Source organism: Pteropus vampyrus, unplaced genomic scaffold (genome assembly GCF_000151845.1).
Source record: "Pteropus vampyrus isolate Shadow unplaced genomic scaffold, Pvam_2.0 Scaffold23, whole genome shotgun sequence".
NCBI lineage: Eukaryota > Metazoa > Chordata > Mammalia > Chiroptera > Pteropodidae > Pteropus > Pteropus vampyrus.
In genome coordinates, this window is record NW_011888804.1 from 11,782,448 (window position 1) to 11,804,152 (window position 21,705).

Below are 21,705 nucleotides of genomic sequence, written 5' to 3' on the forward strand. Positions count from 1 at the left end.
TCTCGCATCCTGAATTTGAACCCAGCTTGGCCCTTTTTGAGTTCCTCGACCTTGGGCAACAGAATGACTTCTCTGGGCCTGTTTTGCAGAATGAAGCTAGTGGCACCTTCTTCCCTGAATTGTCAGGACAATCCACTAGAATGTTGAAAAAGGGTTGTGCAAACCCTAAAGGTTTACACTGGTGAGGTTTGAGGTTTGTGCAGCGATGGGGGTGGGGGGCATTTGTCATCTTTGCTCATGCACCCAGCCTGTAAGGGCTCTTCAGGGTCCCTGGCAATCTGCCCACAGAAGATTGCCTTGGAAGGGAGGGGAGGGAGAAGGGCCTTGGTTGGAGCTGTCCCACAGACTAGTCCAACTCAGTTAAGGCCAGGGTCCCATTGGTGCCTTTGGGAAGCTCAGAAGACATGAGATGCTCAGCAAAATGCACCCAAGGGCATTCTGCCAAATTTCTGCTTTCAGTTTCAAGGCGAGTCCATCTGTGGGCCTCAGAGCCAGGAGCCCCTTACTCCAACGCTTAAACTACATTAATGCCCTCTTTGTCTTCTCCATCATGGTAACTTGAAGCTTTGTACATCCTAGATCATCCCTGGTAGAATGAAGATGCTCCCATTTAACACGGTCCTTATTACTTAGACCTCATGGTCATATTAAAAGGAGCACTCCATTCATAGGCAGAAGCACTGGAGCTGACCTTTGGCAGAGGTAGATGGGGTGGTGGCCCCAGCCCAGGTCTATAGTCAGAAGGCAGGGGGCAAGGGGCAGGCTCTGCTAGCTGGATGCTGTGGCATCTCGACATCGTCCTCTCTGGAAATGTTTCCTCTGCTGTGGAATGGAGACTCTTGTACTGCCTACCCCCAGGGTTGTAGCCCACTTACAAAGGGGCTGCCTAAACAGGGATGGACAGATGTTGGTGATAAGCATACTGAAGTGAACCTAGACCTGGCACAAGGCCAATGAGGACCAGCAATTGAGGGCTCCTCTGTGCATGTGTCCTTGATAACACTGGGCTGGGTCAAGCTGGGCTTCTGCCCAGAGGACCACGCAGAGGCCAATAGCTATGATACCAGGAAGACAATGGGCATAGGCCCTGCCCTGGGCTGGATCAGAGACAAGAGGGGGCTGAAGGTGAAGCACAGCTCTGCTGCCATCATCCGTATACCCTTGGGTGACTTATTTGGCTTAACTCTGGTTTCCTCTTCTGTTAAAAGGGGACATCAATAGATTGTCCCTAGAGGATGATTCTGGGGACATGCACATTGGCACATGTTCAAAGATAAGTGAGGGCTGGATCAGGGGTCAGAGTTGAAGCAAGCATGGGATGACCCTCTACGGCAGTCCAGGCAGGAGAACAGAGGCCAGCCCATGAAGGGGCCTAACGGGGCAGCTGCTGCCTCCCTCGCCTGATCCTGATGGCCACCTCTAAGTGAGAGGTCACACAGTATGAATCAATGATTGTAATCCTTCATACAGCAATCATTTACTGATGGCCCCTCTGTGCCGTGCACAGTTCTAGAATTTAGACAGACCCAGCCCTGCCTGCTAGACCCTCTTGTCTTCAAGGCAGTGGCAGAAAGCAGAATATAATTCACCATTAGAGTTGTGTGAGGACTGACGGATCCACCAGGGCTTTGGGGCATGTGGTGGGAGGAGCACTGGGCACCAGGACCTCTGGAGAGAAGCATGTTCCTAGGTGGGGAAGGCACTAGGCATGAAGGAACATGAGGCCTGGAAGAACCTAGTGAGGATGCCAAAACATAAGGCAGTAGCAGACTGGGAACAGTCACACCAGGCGGGTGGCCTTGTGTAGGATTGGGGACATTGGCCTAAGAACCACTGGAGAATTTTAAGATTAGCCTTTTAAATTCGAGAAGGAGGAAAGCAAGTTTTTGTTTCATATTTACAGTAGGCATGTTCCCATAATGTGCATTGTCCTAATATGCAGAATTAACTAATAAAAATGTCAACTAGTCAGCCTAGAGAAAATAAAGCAGAGAAGTCAGTGTATGAGGCCAGGTTCAGTGTAGGGCCATGGGTGACAGGGTGTCAGGAGATGGCAGTGTGGTGGCTGTAGCCATGGAGAGAAGGAGCTGGCTCTGGCAGAGGCGAGTGACCAAGGAGGGTGCCCACATGAGATTCTAGAGGAAGGGATGGCACTTGTTAAGGATGCAGGTGGAGGAGCAGCTGGAGAGGTGGCCAGGAAACCACGGAGTGGAGGGTCCCAGAGCCCCAGGAAGGGAGTGTGTTGAGAAGAAAGACATGGTCAGCCATGTCACATGCTTTTGCGAGCGAGGCCAAGTAAGCTGAGGACAGAGAAGAGTCCCCATGAACCAAGGCGGGCACAAGTGGGAGTCAGTGTGCCAGGAGTTCAGGGCGTGGGGGCCACACCAGGCTAAAGCTGAACAGGTGGGTCATGATGTGGCATGGTGGGCCCAGGGTGCCAGGCAAGGACGTGTAGACCAGGGCTGGGGCCAGTGCTCCGTACTGAGTCCTTGCTGGTTGAACAGGACCAGAGACAACAGCTGCGGCTCCAGTAAAAAGAAGAAGGGGGCCCTGGTGATTGAGCCCACCTGGCACCTCACCAACCCAGCAGGGACAGCTGGCCAAGGAGAGGCCTCTGTAGGTGGCATCAACTCCTCCCCCAGAAAATGACCAAACTGCAACTGCAGGGTGGTCCACACCATGGACATCGTGACCCTCAATCCCAGTGGAGCTTTCTGGCTCATCAACCATTGAACCTATCCTAGCAACACCCATGGCACGCCCCTCCCAAACACCATGCCTTGCATCTTTGCCCCTCTGCCCCATGAGGCCCAGCTCCCCTGGGCCTCCCTTCCTGCACATTCAGAGCCCCTAGGATCCTGGAATTCCTCATCTACACGTGTGTCAACCTGCCCTGTAATGACCGGTCCCTGATGACTCTCCCACTAGTCTCCCCACTTGCTGAGGTATCTCACTGTCTATGAACCTCTGGCAATGGTCCCCTCCTGGCTGACTCTGTCTGCGCCTCACCTGTCGTGTTTCCTCAATCCCTGCTGGCCTGTTCTCAGGCTGTGGTGGGGCCACGTGGGTCTCCCCCATTTGTTTCCTTGGGGTCTGTGTGCCCCACTCCCCACACACTTGAACAAGCCATTGCAGATCTGGGTTAGTTATAAATAGCCAGGCCTGCGAGTCTCCTTTTAGCTGAAAAGAAGCAAAGTGAACGAGCAGAGAGGCATGCATTTTATTTTTAATCTCCCTCTGTCTCAAAAAGAACCCAGGTCCTGGTGTTCAGTATTTCTAGGAGCAGAGGCCCCGGGACAAATGCCTGAGAAACGAAACCCTAGGAGGTGAGGGCCCTGGCCTGGCGCCATCTGCTGTGTGGCCTCGGGCACTTGAGTTGCCTCTCTGGGCTTCGGTTTCCTCATCAAGTTGGGGAGCAGTGGCAGTGATAACCTCCAACACTAGACTTTCTGACTCTGACACCCACCCTGGGCTCCCTCCCCCTCACCCCAAGCCTGTGCTGGTCCTGTGGCTCCAGCAGCAGCAGTTAGTTCTCCATGGGTTTTCCCGGAAGGTCAGACCCAGGTGCAAGTGAGGCCACAATTGAGCCTCGATCGGACGATGCACAAATTCCTCACCCCCAGACCTTTGCTCAGGTGTCCCCAGCCAGGAACCTTCCCCATCAGCCAACAAAATCCTTCTTAGAAAGTCAAATTGTTACCTCCTCTCTGTTAGCGGAGAGGGGCCATCCAGGTCGTGGCCAAGAGGGCCCCATGGCTGGGACAGGTAGAGAGTCTGTGGGCAGGTGCCTGTGTGGGAATGGGAGTGAGGGCAGGAAGCCCAGGTGTGTATCTGGCAGTGGGCTGGCTGGAAGGGAGGGGTTGATGGGGAAAGAGGCTCAGGCCCCCAGGAGAAGTAGTCCCAGCAGGGCAGGGACTCTACCATTTTCCTCTTCATATCCCACTCCTCATCCCTCATCCCCTCCCCACAGGCCCTTGCTTGTTGTAGTTAGGACTCAATGTTGGTGGAATTCGGGAAACTTTTGCTGTGCTAGACGCAGATGTCCTGAGTACACAGTGACAGTCCCTTACACAGAGTATGTTCCCACTCACTATCCCATTGACATTGCACAACCCCCGCCAGGTAGGCTCGTTCTAATAATGAGGACATCAGAATCAGAGAGGTTAAGTAACTTGTCCAAGGTCACACAGCTGGATGCAATCTAGGCTTTTTTTTTTTTTTTAAATCTGTGTATTTTAAATCTTAAAAAGCCCAGTACTCTTGAATCAACAAGAAACTGCTTTTCCTGAGTCGTGAGTGGCCTTAGAACAAATAGCTGCTCCACTACTGCAAGAAGAAGCTGGCCAGGGGCACTGGGAGCTGCCAGACCTGCTGCCCTGCCTCTCTGCCCATCCCACTCCACTCCTCTCTCCCCTGGGCACCTGCCGTTTGATGTCCTTAGGGAGTAAGGGAGAAAGGCTGGGGTGGTGTCTTCAAAGAGGAAATCCCTGGTGCTAATTGGCACTCAGAGACCTTTAGGCTAATTAACCTGTTTATTTGTCTCTCCAGAGTAAATTAGAGGGTTTAGCTGGAGAGAGCGGAAGACAAAGGTGTTTGCCAGTGGCCACCTCTGTGGGGGCTATAGATGGCTTATCGGTGGGTGCTGTGGGCTGCTGGGTTGGCCAGGGAGAGGATGGGCTGCAGGGCAGTAGTGACAGCCACCCATGTGCAATGGGGAAGGACTGCCTTCCCCGGCGGAGCAAGGCTCATTCCCATGAGGGCTTCTCTGGGCACACAGAAACTAGACCCCTCTGGGAGTGCTCCCTGGGCTAGTTCTGCGTTCTCCTCCTGGTAGCCACATGCAGACATTCCCCAGGAGGGATGAGGGCTGGGAGCAGCAAGGTGGAGCCCATTCACGAAGGAGGCTTTCTGCTGTGCTTATCCCAGACCCAGCACCCCAGCCGTGCCATTTGGAGCTCCTCCCCTGGGGCACCAGGCCCCTTTAAGACCCGTTGGCCAGAGTCTATGGATTTCCTGTCACCTTTGTCTGAGGGCGCAGCCTTTTGGTGGCTAAGATGCTGGCCTGTTCACTCTAAATCTTCCCACTCAGACTCCACTCCAAGCCAGACTGGTCTGGGGTCTCTAGCAGCTTAGAGATGTTGCAGGTGAGAAGGAGGGGCTTGGCTGGTCTACCCTCTGTGCTTCCCTCTGGTGCAGGGCAGGGAAGCGGGGAGATCTCCTGGTGTGCCTGGGTGAGCTGCCATGCTCTCTGAGGGGTAGCTGCTGCTTCTCAGGCTGCTCAGTACCTCTTTAAGGCTGACGTCCTCCAGTCATAGGCGACCAAAGCCTGGTACCTTTCTAAGTCCTCTGGGGCCTCATATCGCCCACTCCCGCTCGTCACCCACAGCCTCCTGCTGGCTGCTCAGTCCCTCTGCCTGGCAGCGGGGGCATTTGCAAGTTGTCTGGTCCAGTCTCCTGCAGGCTCTGCAAGACTCTCTTCATCTCTGAATGCCACCCAGAATGGGTAAGGTGTCCTTTCCTGTCCTGCAGGGGCCCAGGGCATTGTCAATAACGGCCTGATCCCTTTGCTGGTGTGGAAGCTGCAGAGGGAGGAGGAAGAGATCCAGGAACTCCTCCTGGACACACTGGCGGCCTGCCTGATGGAGGACGCCACTGAGGCTCTGAGCAGCCGCGTGGTGCCCTTCCTGAAGGAGAAGCTCCTCAGTGCCAATGACAACATCCGCAGCAAAGCCGCCTGCACTCTCATTGCCGTCAGGTGAGGCCCAGCTGTGTGGATGGGGCGGGAGGGGCCAGCCCTGGGCCGGCTGCTGAGGCCCTGAGAAGGCAACTGAGCTGCCCCCGGCCTTGCAGCAAGTTCAAGGGTTCGCAGACAGGGGCTTTGACCCCATAGGAGACATGCAACATTGTCTGGAGACCGTTTTGGTTGTTCCAGTGTGAAAGTTGGGGGGTGCTCCTGGAATCGAGTGGGTAGAGGCCAGAGATGCTGTTCAGCATCTCACAATGCACAGACAGCCCCCCACAAAGAGTCTAGCGGTGCGAGGTGAGAAACCCTGCTCCTGCGTTAGTAGCACTCAGTTCAGAAGCCCCGCAGGTGGGCCCAGGACTCTGCATCTTTACTTATGTTCCCGAGGGCGGAGGTCCACTGACCTTACAGCACAGCAGCCTCATAACGTCAGAGCCGGTGGCTGGCCAACCCCCTACTTCCCAGACTGGGACACAAGACACCCCTGTATTTTGAGATGTTATTAAGAGTTTTGCCAACATGAAGGTTCTGTGGGTGGCAAATTTGGGAAAGGTCGATTCAACTAAGTGACTTGGGGTCCTTGGCTGCAGGACGGACATGCACTGAGATGCTCCCGTAGGTACTGCAGGCAGCATTTCCTGACCCAGGGACTCCTTCTCTTTTGGGGGACAGTGTTGGCCCTCTCCTGGTTTGGGAAGCTCTTGGGGAGTCCACCACTTTCATTTTCACAGCTTTATACAATGCAAGGATTAGAAGGGACCAAAAAACATCTCGCTGAGGGTGACTGCTGTTTGTGCCCTGGCGGCTGGGACTCTTATGGAGTCAAAATGAAAATTCCTGTGGTTCACACTCTGGGTCCTGCTCCTCCCCATTTTAGAGCCAGGGGACACTTCTGGTTGCTCCTTCACAAGATTACTTAGCGCAAGGCTCTATCAACCCCTGGCTTCTGGGTGGTCTTGACTTTAGTGGCCCCAGGCCATGCTCTCGGGTTGTCTGAGTGTAGGAGTAAGGCTCAAACCTCACAGCAATGCTCCCCTGTACTCTAGTACCCAGACCAGGGATGGTCCCAACATAAGTCCTTTCCTCTGGTGTCCCCCTGGGTGGTCCTGGGCCCTGTTCTTTTCCTCTCCTCAAGCAAAGCCACTCCCTCTCTGGCCCAGCATCCCTCTAGAGGGCAAGAAACAGGTATGGCAGTATGATGTCATCCCCATCCTGGTGCACCTGCTGAAAGACCAGGTGGAGGAGGTGCAAGCCAATGCCGCTGGGGCCCTCATGTATGCCACGGTGACCACTGCAGGTGAGGTAGCCTGCTGGCCAGGCATCCAGGTGGGTGGGGTGGTCCTGTGTGGGCATTGGAGCTAACTCGGGGTCGGGGTGGGCCGTTCACTGCAGTCCCTCAGCATGCTGGCTACTCTGGCCAACTTTCCAAAGCTCCTCATCTTGTGCTCAGTGTCCAGGTATTGCCCCCTCCCTGCCCTACCCAAATACTCCTGGCCTGTTGCTGAAGTGCTTTCAAGTTTGGGTCTTAGGCTCTGCCTTCCCTCTTCTTCTAGGCCATAGTGGGCTGCCAGCCCACGCCCCTTCCCTGTCACGCCGCCACTTGCATTAAGACCTCTGTCCCATCCCTTTAGCCTACTCCGTGGGCCTGGAATTCCTGCCTCCAGCCCAGGCTCCTTGTGAGCTGAGATTCTGGGACTAATTTGCTATCCATGATTCGGTTATCCCAAGGTCTAAGTACACCCCAGAGCCCTGCTTCCGTGGGGTTTCTTGATTGAAATTACTCTTCTCAATTGTGTGTGTGTGTGTGTGTGTGTATGTGTGCGCGCGCGTGCGCATATGTGCAAATAAGATTATCTCCCCAATCCTAGGATTCCCAGCCAGTCAGATTTCCATATGTTGTTACCCGACCCTGGGCTAACAGAAGGGATCCCCACTTGGAGGCCAGGGCAGTCCATCCCTCTGTGGTGACCTCTAAATCTGTCTGACACTTCCCATGGCCCCCAGTTGCCTGCACCAGCCCATGCCCTGGTCTTCCTTGGCATTCCATGGAGGACTGATTCTCAATCAGCATGCTGCAAAGCTGCCCAACTCAGGGCCCCTCCGGCTACATCCTACTTGACCAGAATAGTGGAATCTGAGACACACCAGAGGGAGAGAATTTGGGGCCTTCCCAGAGTCCACATCCCCCTTTTGATTGTGCAGTCAGGATGTTGACTGCCGCTCATCTCATGGGCGTCCTCCGTGCAACGTCTCTTCTGGGAGCTCTTGGAGGGTCAGAGGGCTCATGGGAGCCTGAGCAATGGCTTAAACCCAGGGATGTGAGGCCACTTTCTCCTGAGATAGCACTCTGCTGTACTGGGTGGTGGAGGCCCAGATGTCTCAGCCTTGCTGTCTACAATTCGGTGGGAGTGGTAGTGTGGTAAGTGACATGGAGGAGAAGTGCAGCATGCAGTGGGCACAGGATGGGGCAAAGCCTCCTCTGGGACAACGGGAATGAGCAGGACAAAGGATGAGTCCTAGGAGCAAAGAGAAGACGGCTCTGGGCAGGAAGGTTGGGGGCAGGGGCCAACCCTGACTTTTAGTAGCTGAGGTGGAGTGGGGGATGGGAGAAGGCAGTGAAGGGTTAAGCGGGGGTGTCTCCTTTACACATTAATATCTGTGTCCCCTACTAGACTCTATGTGTTTTGAAGGAAAGCACAATGTATCTTATTGTGCCTGGTGCAGAGTAGCTGCTCAAGGAGTATTTGTCACATAAATTAAAAATGGATATTAATTTTTAAGAGACAACTCATGTTGCCTTGTGAGGACTGGATTGTGGGACAGGCACCAGGATGGATGAGTAAAAGCCAGTTAGGGGGCTGGAGGGGCAGGAGATCAGGGGGCCTGGCCTAGGCTGGAGGCAGAGGATACAAGGGCCTGCGTGAGGGTGAGGGAGGAGCTCAGGTAGCAAGTGGTACCTCCCCTGAGCCTGCACAGGCTGGAGGCTAGAGGAGGACAGGGGGTCAGAGAAGGTGGAGCAGATACTCCCTCAGGAGTGCCTGGTGTTGGTGACTTGCAGGGAAGTATGCGGCCCTGGATGCAGAAGCTATCCACCCACTCCTGAATCTGCTGAGCTCCCCCTTGAGAAAGGCCCGCCTGAATGCTATCAAAGCACTCACCATGCTGGCTGAAGCTCCCGAGGGTCGCAAGTTCCTGCAGGTCCACGTGCCCGACTTTCGTGTCCTCGAGATGGATTCCAGTGAAGCCGTACGACGGGCAGCCCAGATTGCCATCAATGTCATAGAGTGGAAACCCTGAGCCTCTTAAAAGGCCAGATCTGATGAGCTCCATGCCTGAATAAATGGGCGGAATCTCTTTCTCTTGTATCTGAATGGCACTTGATGTTTGTGGAGCATAATTACATCTCTTTCTTTCCTCCCAAAGGTGAAATACCTGGCCCAGAAGGGCCGTGTCACTGGTGGGTAGGTGAAGCAGTATAGGCTGGACTCAGGGCCCAGAAATAGGCAGGTGACAGCCATGCTTTCTGCTAGGGCCGAGAGTCCCCTCAGAAGGTAAAGGGCTGGTCTGAGCCCTACAGGGACAAAGGTGGGGGGTAGGGAGTTGCGTTGGGGAAGAAAAACAGCTGGACCAGACACCATCCAAGCTCTGGATATTGGAGTGACCAGGCCCTTGGGGTGTGGCTGGGCAGGGCCCTGCTCAGCCAGTTTTGTCCCCTTCTCACATTAGGTGACAGGAAGGAAGGTCAAAAGTGTTACCCCATATGGGTTCTTGCTGGAGGAAGGCAAGTTGTAAGAAACTCCTCTCGCCCCAAACAAGGATGAGTGCTTAGGATAGGGATAACTCCCTAAGGTCTTCTTCCCAAATAGCTGCATTCTTCTTCAAAGTCACCTGAGGCCACCTTCCGCTCCCCACCAATCCTCCCCCTGCTGTCTGTCTGGCCCCAGGGCTGTCTGGTTTGCTTCCATCTGTGCCTCCACCTGCCTCGCTTCTGTTCCCAAATGAGATTGGTTGAGGAGGCTGGAGAGCTGGGATGAAGTAGGGAGAAACCAGGTATGCATGGAGAACCCTTAATCTCCCCCACCCATCCCTGCCCGGTCTGGCAGGATGACAGCTCTTGAGCCAGTTCTGACCTCTGTTGGAGAAGCTGTGAGAGCAGGACTCAAATTAAGAGCTGGACTCATTTGTCGGGGCTGAGCTGGAGCCTTAATTTTTCCCTATGAGCTTTTAGAGGCTCCCCCGCCTCAAACAAGCTCTCCCTCATCACATCACCACCCAACAGCCATATTTCCTGTGGGACAGCACCTCCCTAGCTCATGGCATGCCAACTCCTCCCAGAATAAACATCAGAACCAGAATCCCCAAGGGAGTGCCCTCTGGCCATCCTTTTAGTGTCTGGGGCTTTCACTTTCCTAGAAGAAATCAAGAAGTCGGTGTCCCTGGAATTAGAGAATTAGCCCAAGTAGGCCCAAAAGGGCCTATGTGTTCTCAAAGGCACTGGCTGCTGGGCCCAGCTGGGGTCAGGTTAAATCTTATTTTCAAAAAAGTTTCTGTAGGGTGAAACCTTTTCTCTTTCAGCAAAACAGGTATGCCAGAGGTTCCAATTCCTCCCATCGCCATCCCGCCTTAACCCCCAACAGGCTGGCTCCACTCCTGCTGCTTCATCAAAGGGTTCTAACTGAAGGGCTCTGGTCTCCTTGCTGTGAGACCCGTGTTCTTTGTGACTGACCCATGCAGTGGCCCAGGCGTGACGTTCCCTTTCCGTGGCAGCTGTCTTAGTCCTCCTCAAAGGCTCTGGCTATGCGTTTTGGTTTCCTTTGGAACCCTCTTTCTCTACATAACCAGTGGCGTGAATGTTTCTCACAGCTCTGTTCTAGACCCTCATTCTTCATACTCTCCTGCACAATCTCATCTGCCTGACTAGGTCCTCCTAGTCAGGACCTCCTCTACTAGGTTCCCTTCTTGGCAGGCTTGCCTGCTGCTTTCTTTCCCCTAAATCTAGGTCTCCAGCCCCAGCTTCTCTCCAGAGTTCTGGACTCTTCTATCCAACTTAACATCTATCATTAAATGTCTCCAGGCAAGAATTAAGACCAGTCCTTCACAAACTATTCCTAAAAATAGGAGAGGAGAGGACACTTTCCAACTCATCTATGAGGCTAATATTATCCCAATGCCCAAACCAGACAAAGACATAAGAAAACTATAGACCATAATCCTTTATGAATATTGATACAAAAACTGAACCAAATATTGGTAAACCAAATCCAGCGAAATAAAAAAGTATTATACACCATGACCAACAGGGATTTATCCCAGGAATGCAAGGTTGGTTTAATATACAAATGAATCAATGTAACATATATAGAATAAAGGACAGAAACCACATGATCACCTTAATAGATGCAGAAAAAGTGACAAAATACAACATCCATTTACTTAAAAAAAAAACTCTCAGAAAACTGGGAATATAGGAAACCTCAACAAAACATCTGTGAAAACTCATAGCTAACACCGTACTCAATGGTGGAAGACTGGATGCTTCCCCCCTGAGATCAGCAACAAGGCAAGGGTTCTGCTCTCACTACTTTTATTCTACACTGTACTGAAGGTTATAGTACTGACACTTAGGCAAGAAAATAAAATAAAAGGCATTCGAATTTGAAAGAAAGGAGTAAACTATCTCTATTTGCAGACTATATGATTTTGTATGTGAACGGTCCCAAGGAATACACTTAAAACTATTAGAACTGATGACTTCAGCAAAGTTGCAAGATCAAATTAAAAATTCTTTTTCTATACACTCACAACAGAAATCCAAAAATACGATTAAGAAAACGATACCATTTATAACAGTATCAAAAAGAATAAAATACCTAGGAATAAATTTAGTAAAAAGAGTTACAAAACTTGAGTGCTGAAAACAAAATGTTGTTGAAAGAAATTAAAGAGGAGCTAAAAAATGGAAAAACATCCCATATTCATGGATCAGAAGACTTAATAGTATCACGATGGCAATTAAGTATCTACATGCAACTCAAACTCAACATGTCCCAAAATGTACTCAGGTTTCCTCCCACATTTGCTTTCTCTAGTGTGGCCTGTCTTTGGAATTGGTGTACCTTTTGCTTGTGTCCTCAAGCCAGAGGGTTACCCCTGGCCCCGCTCCAGAAGTCTAATCACTAAAATCCTGTTACTTCTAATTGTTGGCTTCTCTTGATGCCATTCCCTCCCTTTTTCTTCTCTGCCATTAACTTGCCTGATTGCTCTAACAGTCTTCTGCTAGGTGGTCTGGCTTCTTTTTCATCTTTCCAGCAGCAGCCAGCAAATCTGATTCTATAACTTCCCTGCTGAAGCTCCCAGAACTTATCTCAAAGCACGTAAGGCCTGAAGGTAATGCCTCAGCCCACATTGCCCTCCCATTTCACTGTTTTTCTGCACACGGGCCACGTCTTGACATCCTCAAACATGCCTTGAACGCTTGCCTTATGTCTTCCCCTAGGTTGTCTCTTGTTATCTAGCTAGCTAGATAACAGAAGGGGGGAGGGTTGGGGATGCCTTCCCTGACTCGAAGGCTAGGTGGGGCTCCCTGGTAGGCACTCCTGAAGTGTACACAATGTGTAGAGGGCCAGTGTGTGTTCTTGGTGTCAGGCAGGGCTGCTTCAGGCCTCGTGCAAACTCTATTTACTAGGGTCACTTGCTAAGCCTCAGCCTCCTCTCCTGTGAAATGTGGTTGATTCTAGTCCTTTCACAAAGGGTGGTTCTGTGGCTTGAATGTGATCATGCCCTTACCCCAGGCAGAAAAACAGCAGGTCACACTAAATACTGGCAATCACTACTAGTGTTTGTGCTTTTCCCATAGACCATATACTCTGTTCATGGCTATTTCCTTCTGGCACATAGTAGGCACTCAAAAATGTTAGCTGAAGGATTAAACTAGGGATGAGGGACTGGTCATGTGGATGAACCTCCAGAGTGTGATTTCTGTGATTCCAGTGAGTTTCCCCAAATCACTTTAAGGTACTCAAAACTTTTTCTAAAGACACAAATTATTTATTTTGGTGTGACACAGAAGAGGGACTCCCTACATAAACACAGCCAGGAGTGGCCTATACTTGACAGCTAAAGGACCCAATTCTCAATAACATCCCAATAGCAGGCAGACTGGGAGGGACTGGGAAGGGCTCAGCAAAGAGGGCATGGCAGTAGTCAGACGGCACTGAGTGGAAAGACTGTCTCAGCCCCTCTGCTGATCCAGCCAGGAGCCCAAGTTTCCATCCAGGGGCAGCTCTGGCTCCAGCTTGCCTGTGTGGTCATCACCTGCAGTTGGGCACAGCACCTGCAGTTGGGAACCCCAGTGTGTGTGTGTGTGTGTGTGGGGGGGGTGCTTACACTACACAGTACGTTTGCAGCAGGGCACACCTTTAAAAAGGAGGCAAGAACAAGGCAAATGGAGTTTGGGTATAAGAAGGAAATGGTGACAGTAAAGTAAACACAAGCAAAAATCCCAACTATATCTAGAGATAAAAAGCCAAAATTAAATTTAAAGTGAAAGTCAGTATTTATTCAGTAGAGCCATTTGGAGAAAATGACTCATTTTGTAAAGGAACAGATGTTCTCATTTGCATAGTATCTGTAATCACAAATGGACTTCACTCTGTCCTCTCAGCACACATGCCCTGCAGCTGGTGGTACTCGATGACACCTAGAGACTGTTTTCATTAGCGTAATCCTTGGTCCCATATCCGTGGGTCTTCTGATAGGAAATACTTCCTCCTCTCAGTGAAGAGGGAGTCTGGGCTCTTCCCAGATGCCCCTGGGCCCCAGCTGCTTTAGAAGTAGAAGATGTGGCACAGGACTGTGATCAATATCAAGAGAAACCCGCTGGTGTTGGCAACTTTTCTCCAGTATGGCCACTCCGATGTGTCACAGCGCTCTGTCCCTTCAGCTACGTCACTGCGCTCTACCTCTTCAGATGTGGCACCATATTCTGTTTCTTCAGGTGTGGTACCATTCACTGTCTTCATAGTTACCTCTTCTGGGGCTACTTTGGGGCCTTGCTTTGGCTCCAAGCCACAACACACATCCAAGGCCTTCAAGAGGCAGTTCTGGGGCTCCCCTAATATAAATATATCTGGAACAGAGGGAACAGGCAAAGATCAAGAGATGCAGACCAGGACACAGGAGAAAGGACTTTCTAGGCATCAGGTCTCAGCGGTGAGGCCAGGAGGAAGACCGACAGCCTTGCTCCTCATGTGAAGAATGGTCCTTAGCCCCTGCTCAGGAACACCTACAACGACCTTCAGAGCCCCAGGAGAACAGAACGAGGGACAAGGGGAGTGTGTAGGGGCAGAGTGGGGCTGCCTGGGATCATGCTTGCCTTCTACTAGCAGAGCCTTTGGCCGGGGCCAAGATCCCCTGGACTGGGTGGCAGAGGTACTTGGGGGGGCCTCTGTGGTCACAGGAGCAGGTCCTCCTGAGTGTGCTCCAGCATGCTCACACTTCCCCTCCTCAGACACACAGCTGATCACAGCTCTGTAGTTCCAAGAAAAGTGGCTGCTCTTCTGTATCCTCCTCCCCAGTCACTACTCTCCAGAGGATGCAAGAAATCCATTGATTTCTTGATACACAGACTGTTCTCCTTGGCAACCTCTCAGGGAGGATCTTCTCTGGGTAGGTATGTCTCATAGCTGGGTCCAAAATATGGCTTTCTGGGCCCTTGAAGGTGAATCACTGGTGTTTTCCAGGCGGTAAAGGAGGAAAGTCTAGGAATTAAGGCAAGTTTCTACTCATTACTTCGGGTCAAATTTGCGTAAACGTTTACTTTGGGGCTTAAACTTCGCTAGGGGCAGTACAGCTCGTGCTGGCTGCTCCTCAGAGCCTGCTCAGGCATGGTCAGCACCACGGCCAGCACCAGCACATTCCCTGTGGGCCAGCGGCCTCCTGGGGATTGTTTCCTTCTTGATGACAAGGCAAGCTTGTCTCAGTCAGAGTGGGGCGCCCAGCAGTGTGTGCTGTGATGTGCTCTGTGTCTCATCCTTTGGGCAGCCTCCATGCCAGCTGCATCTCAAAGCTGAGGTGGCATCGGAGATGATAGAATCCATCAACCAGGGACAGAGGAGCCTCTGTTACAAGGGGAAAGAGGACCCCCAAGTCAGGGACACAGATACCCACTGTTGGTGCTGAGAAGTCCTGAGCAGCACACTCTGGCCCTGTTTTCTCAGATGTCTATGTTTTCACAGAACCATGTTGCTGCCAGGCCCAAACAGGCTGCTGTATGGGAAAGGCAACTGCTCACTTGACCATACATAGCCCAAGAGCATTGTGATGAGAGATGGGATAGGCCAGTGGCCAAAAGCACACACTTTGGAGTCACTGCTTGTGTTTAAATCACAGCTCCATTGCTGCCTGGTTATCTAGGGCAAATCGCTTAACTGTTCAGTGCCTCAGTTTCCCCGACTCTCACGCATGGGAATAATTTTGACAGTGCATGGCACATCCCAAATAGAGTTAGCCACTGTCATCATCACCCACCCACAACAGTGGAATGGGGAACAGGAATTGAGGGATGCATCAAGAACAAGCACCTGGCACCCAATGAACCATCCCCCCATTTAGAGAAGAGAAATTCCCAGGGAGCTCTCTATCCTCCAAGTATGTGGAACAGCTTTGTTCCGAGGCCACTCCCTTGCCCCACCTGGCTGGCAGAAGACCAAGGAGCCTAGCCAAGCCGAGGTCTCCTCTGCAGGTGTCAGGAGTGAGCCCAGGCCTCTTTGGCCTCTGAACTTCCCTGGCAGGAGGGCAGAGGCCCTAGAATGCTGCCTTCTCCTCAGGCAGACTTTTGCCTCCCTCCTTTCCTCCATCCCTCTCTCCCTCCCTCAAACTCACAGCCTCCCCAGTACTCTCTGCCCCAGACTTAGGACTAATCTCATTAGGCCATTATCCCTGTTTGCGTCAGGGCCTGGAGAAGCTCAGGTCACCCTCTCCTGTGGCCCTGAAGATTCCTTTTCTGACCCCATCTGCTGAAACACTTCCTCTGGGCCCTCAAGCCCCCAGGCCCCCAGCCTCCTCCTGGAACATTTTCTCTTTGCTCATGCTGAAATACAGTTGTCCTCTGACCGGTCTTCCCCTGATGCTCTCTTAGGCGGGGTTGCTTCCCCACCTTACAGACCATCCCCCACCCCACCTGCCTTCTGAGAAACTCACTCATTTTGAATCCCTGCGTAAGAACTCCCCTTTCTCCCTCTACTCCAGTCCACCAGGTTTCTCTTGTCAAGGCACATGATCTCTGTGTGCTAAATCCAACAGCCAGTTCTCAGGCATCTTTCTTCACCATCAGCATTTGCCTCAGTGGACAGATCACCAACCCCTGCTGAAATGCTTCTAAGTCACTAAACAATTCTGTTTTTCTGCCCCTCAGCTGGCTCCTCCTCATGGCCTGGGGTGCCCCCAGGCATTATGCCAACTCCTTCTTTCCTCCCCTCGCACCTGCCCTCCAGGGATGGCTCAGTGATGTCTCCTACATGGGTATCTCCAGCCCAGATGGCTCCCCATGGATATTCTAGAGGTATCTCAACCTCAACAAGCCCCAAACACCTCCGAAAGCATCTTGTGAAAAATGAAAGACAGGGCCTCTGCCTGGAAGAGCATTTCTGGGAGTGGAGATGGTGGGGCAGAGGGTGCTGGGGCAGCAGCACAGGCCACACTCACCCCAGAAAACTCTAAACAGGATCTCCTTGGCTCCTCCTTCTCACCTGGCTGTGTTCGGAGTGTGAATCCGAGTCTCTTCCTTTGCATTCCTGCATCCAAATCTTCCCTTTTCTCTTGGCTGTTTCGTAAACTCCAACAGAGCCGATGGAGCTGCGGGGAAAGCAGGAGCATGTCACCACCCAGGGTCCTGTCACACAACCTGTGCCACGACTGGCAGCTGGGCACTGAAAAGAGATCTGGTTCTTAGACTCCAATAAGAGACAAAGGAAATGTGGGGAGGGATTTCAGTTCCGGCTCTGGTACCATGTGGTTGTGTGGCCTTGGTAAAGGGTGACACAACTTGCCTGGGCCTCAATGTCCTTCAGCTGTATAGTAAGGGGTGGAAGGCAATGTGCTCATGGCTCCTTCTGGTTCTGAGGGTCCAGGAACCTGTGCTCTTTAGGGTGAGAGAAGCCACCTGCCAGCCCTGGACTGTTCCTTCCGGTGGAGGAGGCCCTCTTACCAGATGAATGGGACAGGGTAGACCCAGGAGCTGCTTTCTTTCCAGAAGCCCCTCCTGGCTGGCAGAGATGAGCACTAACTCAGTCCATGAGAGGCTTTATCTGGTTTACCTGGTTAACCTGGCCCTGGCCGAGCTCAGTTGCTCGAGCTCAATGAGGCATTTGTAGATGCAGAAGGGGGAGCATTCCCTCCCTCCTGGTCTGAAATTTCATTTTCTTCCTGAAAACATATATGGAAACTTTGAGAAGTAACAAAATCCAGCCAATTGTTGTTGCCTTTTTTTTTAAGGGTTGTAGTCAGCAGAAGCACAACTAAATCAACATTCCTCCAAGTCTGTCCTGGAATAGATTTTAATCTATCATACCAGCCTCGGTATATTTAAATCTCAACCCACCTCCCCACCCCCCAACATATGGCAGGGATGGGCTGGGCCCCCTCCCCAGCCAGCCCGCTCCAAGAGCCACCCAAGCCCCACCTCTCAGCTAAGGTGTTGGAACTAAACTTTTGCTATATTAGCGACAGAGACTGGGTTTAGCTTTTAACTGCTTCCTGATGATGCCATATGTATGTATTTGCCTTCCCAATTACACCGTCAGCCCTCTGCGGATGAGGTCCTGGGTGCGCTGGAAGAGTCTGGATTTAACTGCTCTCCCCTCACCCCACCCCCACGCAGTGGTAAGCAGAGGACATGGTCCAGTGCCTGGACATTAACACTGATCCACAAACACTAATTCTCCCCTTCATCTCCCCCTCCCCTGTCGGAAGCTACCTTGTGTTCTCCAGAGCGCCTGGTCTACTGCTAAGCAGATGGGAAACACCCAACAAGTACTTGGCTACCTCAGAAGCAGGCAAAATAAAAAAAGGTGAGAGTAAGAGAAGGGAAGAAAAGAAAGCAATCTAAATGCTAAAACAGGAAATTAGATTCATTCCCTTCCCAGCTGCGCCCCGCCCCCCCCCATCCCGCCCTTTCTCAAGGTGCTACAGCAGGGAAGCCTCCCTTGTGGCACGCCTGCTGCCCCCCACCCCCAACCTGGTTGTTCTCCGCATTGGCTCCACCCCTCTTCCAGCTGGGCTCTATATGCAAGAGAGGAAGGAATCAAATGGAAATTACTAAGCAGCAAGCGTGGCCAGAGGGAAAGCCCAAGGGTGAGCTGGAGGACACTGAGGCAGTCTTCCAAGTTCATGGCTTTTACTCAAACCCCAGGCAAAGGAGCAAGAAAGGTACATAGTTCTTACAGACCCTTCTTCCTTCTGAGCTCCTTCAGAAACTTTGGACACCCAGGACCCTCCTGCTGCTTTCTAGCTCAGCCAGGTTCCTGACCTGCAGAGCCTACTGGCCCGGCCAAAGGAGGTGACGTGGTGGAGCTAGGTTGGAGCAAAGATGTGCCTAGTTTTGATACCTTGGACAAGGGACTTAACTTCTCTGACCCCAGGTTTTCTAATATTCCAACTGGGGTGACTGACAACTGTCTCCTGGAGGTAGGAAATGGCTGTGCCAGAAGAGGCTAAGAGTCGGCCACAGGCAGCTGCCTGAATTACTGACCCCTCCCGCTTCCTGTTGGCTTTAATTCTCTCTGGGTGGGTGACAGCTGGGACTAGCCTGATTACATTAATTCATACTGAGGTTACGGAACTTAACACTTCTAAGGAAAATTTATATTTTAAAAGACAAACTTCTCATTCTAAGTAAATACCTAATTGGCGGAAGACTGTTGTAAAGTCTTCTAGTTTAGTTTTTAAGGCAGAGCTCTTGCTGTGTTACTTGCCTACATCTGATGCATCCTCCACGCACCTGGCCCCCAGCCCTCCCACTTTCAAAAAGAATGTGGGAATTCAGCCACTTTTCTCCAAAGCTGGCAGCTCACTGGGATGCGGGACTATTGGTTGACCCCCGACCATCCTAATGGCAGCACTTACGTGTTTATCCAGAATTGGGTCTGTGAATAAGGAGATCCCCACGATGGTGAAAAGACTGACTATGAAGAGGAATATGGCAAAATAGAGGTATTGTATGCTGCAGATGATCATAGGGCCCTCGTTGTTTCCTGAGCAGGGCTGGGGACAGTAGACAAACTCAGACACCATCCGAAGCAAGCCAATCAGGAATCCACTTGTCAGCCCCCAGAAGGCGCCCTGCCAAAGGAGGAGCCCCGAGAGTTGTTACATGAGAGGAAGACAGGTGATGAGACAAACCATCTTCAGCCTCATGTGACTGGTTGAATTCTAAAGTTGACCTTGTCATAATAACAGCTACAAATACCTTGCAGAAGCAGAGTGTGAGCACCAGTGCAGAAATACCTTCTTGGGCTGAACAAAGACCTGAGACACCTGTACACTCTTTTATGTCAATCAGAGAACTTAAACATTGGAAACACTTTTAGGTTAGATCATGAATAGGCATCTCAAATGTAATGTGTCCAAAAAGGCCCCAGACCTCTCTATCACTGTGAAGGGCACCTCCATCTCCCCGGACACTCAGGTAGAAACCTCAGCCGTCATCCCTGTTTTTTTTACTTTCCATCCTGCCCTACCACCAACCTATCAGCAAATCCTTATGGCTTTCCCTCTAAAATGTATCTGGAATCCAATCACTTCCCATCTTCCCTATGGATACCGCCTGAATCCATAACCACCATCTTTTCTCACCAAAGTGGTCTCTCTCTCCAGCTTGCCCACTGTTTCCATGGACACCAGAGTGATCTCTTCAAAGTATATATTAGAGAATGCCATGCCTCTGCTTAAACTCTCCAATGGCTTCTCACGGTCCACCATCACAATCAAATCATACTCACTCTTCAACTGACTCTGCTTGGCTCTGCCACTCTCCCCTTGGTCATTCCACTTTGGCCACTGTGTGTGACCTTCCTGCATGTCGAAACTGTCCACTTTGCTCTTGGCTCAGGCCTTTGTACTTGTCCTTGTCTCTGTTTGGGTCCCTCCCTAGATCTTAATATTTCTGGCTCATCCCCCACGGTTCAGATTCAAGGTCACTGTCTCAGAAGAAGTCCTTTCCTACCACCTTGGCTAATGTCTTTGTATCCTCTACCCACCTCCAGCACCTGCCCTGCCACCCTCCATCATCCTTTTTTATCTTTTAACCCATTTCCCATTTTTCTTTTAAAGTGCAGCTTGCTGCCAGGGTTAATTTAATTTTACATAAACATGCTCTTTGAGGCTGAAGCAAATCTGACTGGTTTTCAATGTGAAAATAAAATATAAAAACTGTTCTTGGAGTTATTTCTAAACAGAACTTGTCTCTAATCCTAATGTGACAGAAATGTATATGACGATCAGTATGGTAAATTTCAAAGCACGGAACTACACAAAGCAGAACATATAGGATTTGACATTTTCAGCCACCGAAAATTACATTTTGTAAATAGAAACACCACTACTAAAAACAGAATGCTATCGATAGAATGATGTCATTTGTTTCGAAAGACTATTGATATACTGGAGCGATGCGAAAATAATAATAAAAGTGAGATATTTTGTGGCAAACTTTGGGGTTAAAGTTGGGACTGTAATTCGTGAGTTATCTCAGGGTAACTGTTGCAGCTGAAAGCACTGCTGGTGAGTATACTTGGGGCAAATGGGAAATGGGTTAAACAGCACTGCACCACTGTCAGAAATCTGTGTATTCACTGGGCATCATCTGTCTCCTCCAATTAGACTATCCACTCTTTAGGAATGAGGACTTCCTTCTGGCTCTGCAGCTGTATCCGGAGCCTGTTTCAGGTGCGGCTGAATGTTGGAGGAGACAGAGGTTACTGTATGTGAGCAAATATCTCTGGAGAGAGTTCAAAGTGAAAGCCAGGTGGATGATCTGTAGGAACCATTTATTGAAGGAGATGTATAGAAAGGGAAGATCTAGAAACAGAAGGGTAGCAAAAGCCAGATGAGCATGCCATCTGAATCAGGGTCAGAGAGAGGGCCTGGAGAAGTTCTCTAGGTTGAAGAGGGCACCCACAATATGCCTGTAACCTTGAATCAGTGGTAGCAGGAGGGCCACTGCCCAGATCCCCAGTTTTCCTTGCTGATAGGCCTTGATACCTTAAGTGGGTGTCCTAGGTAAGAGGCAGATTCTTCTGAATGCCTGCCCCTCTTATCCATTCCCTTCCCAGGAGGGCAAAGGGAAGAAGCTCTGGCATTCCCAAGGCCTAGCCGCTCTCCACATTATCGGTGCTAAATTGAGTCCTGATGAGGTGGGCAGAACAGGGAGCACTAGCAGGTTCGTGTAGAGGACAGAACACCTGAAATGAGCCTGGGAGGAAGCATCAACCAGGTGGTGGAGGAAAAAGTGAACAGTCCATGCAAATGAAGGGAGGCCAGGGAAGGCACTCAGCATTGCAAATCAGCAGGCGTGGCAGGGGTCTATGGGCTGTGCATGGAGAGGGCAAGGGCTGAGGGGCAGGAAGGGGCCGGATGATGGAGCACTTCAGACACTGTGCTCAAGAACTTGTGCATGGCCCAGCTACTCAGTGCTGTTAGGGGAAACAAGTTAAAATCTGACTCAAATAATAAATGAAAATATTCTGTCAAACAATGATTTCATAGTCTTATTGAAGAAACAACTGAACCATTCATTAGGATCTTTATTTAGTTTTAAATGTGGCTGAATGGTCCTCACTGCAGGGAAGGTGGAAGGAGCCCACGACTGTACATCCTCCTGTGAGTATGAAACCTCTTAGCATGACACATTCATGTACAGAGGCATTAGAAGAATACTTTCCTACAGCCAGATATATGTGAGGGAG

The 21,705-nt window shown here is 51.0% G+C and overlaps 1 protein-coding gene across 1 annotated transcript in view; it reads left to right on the top strand.

Moving 5' to 3' along the window:
• RSPH14 (radial spoke head 14 homolog) overlaps positions 1 to 9,040 on the top strand; it is an 81,927-nt gene extending 72,887 nt beyond the window's left edge. The window contains exons 4-6 of the mRNA XM_011356089.1: positions 5,530 to 5,755; positions 6,904 to 7,040; positions 8,802 to 9,040. Coding sequence (XP_011354391.1) covers positions 5,530 to 5,755; positions 6,904 to 7,040; positions 8,802 to 9,040 — 602 coding nt within the window. The remainder of the gene's footprint in view (positions 1 to 5,529; positions 5,756 to 6,903; positions 7,041 to 8,801) is intronic.
• The last annotated feature ends 12,665 nt before the right edge of the window (positions 9,041 to 21,705 follow it).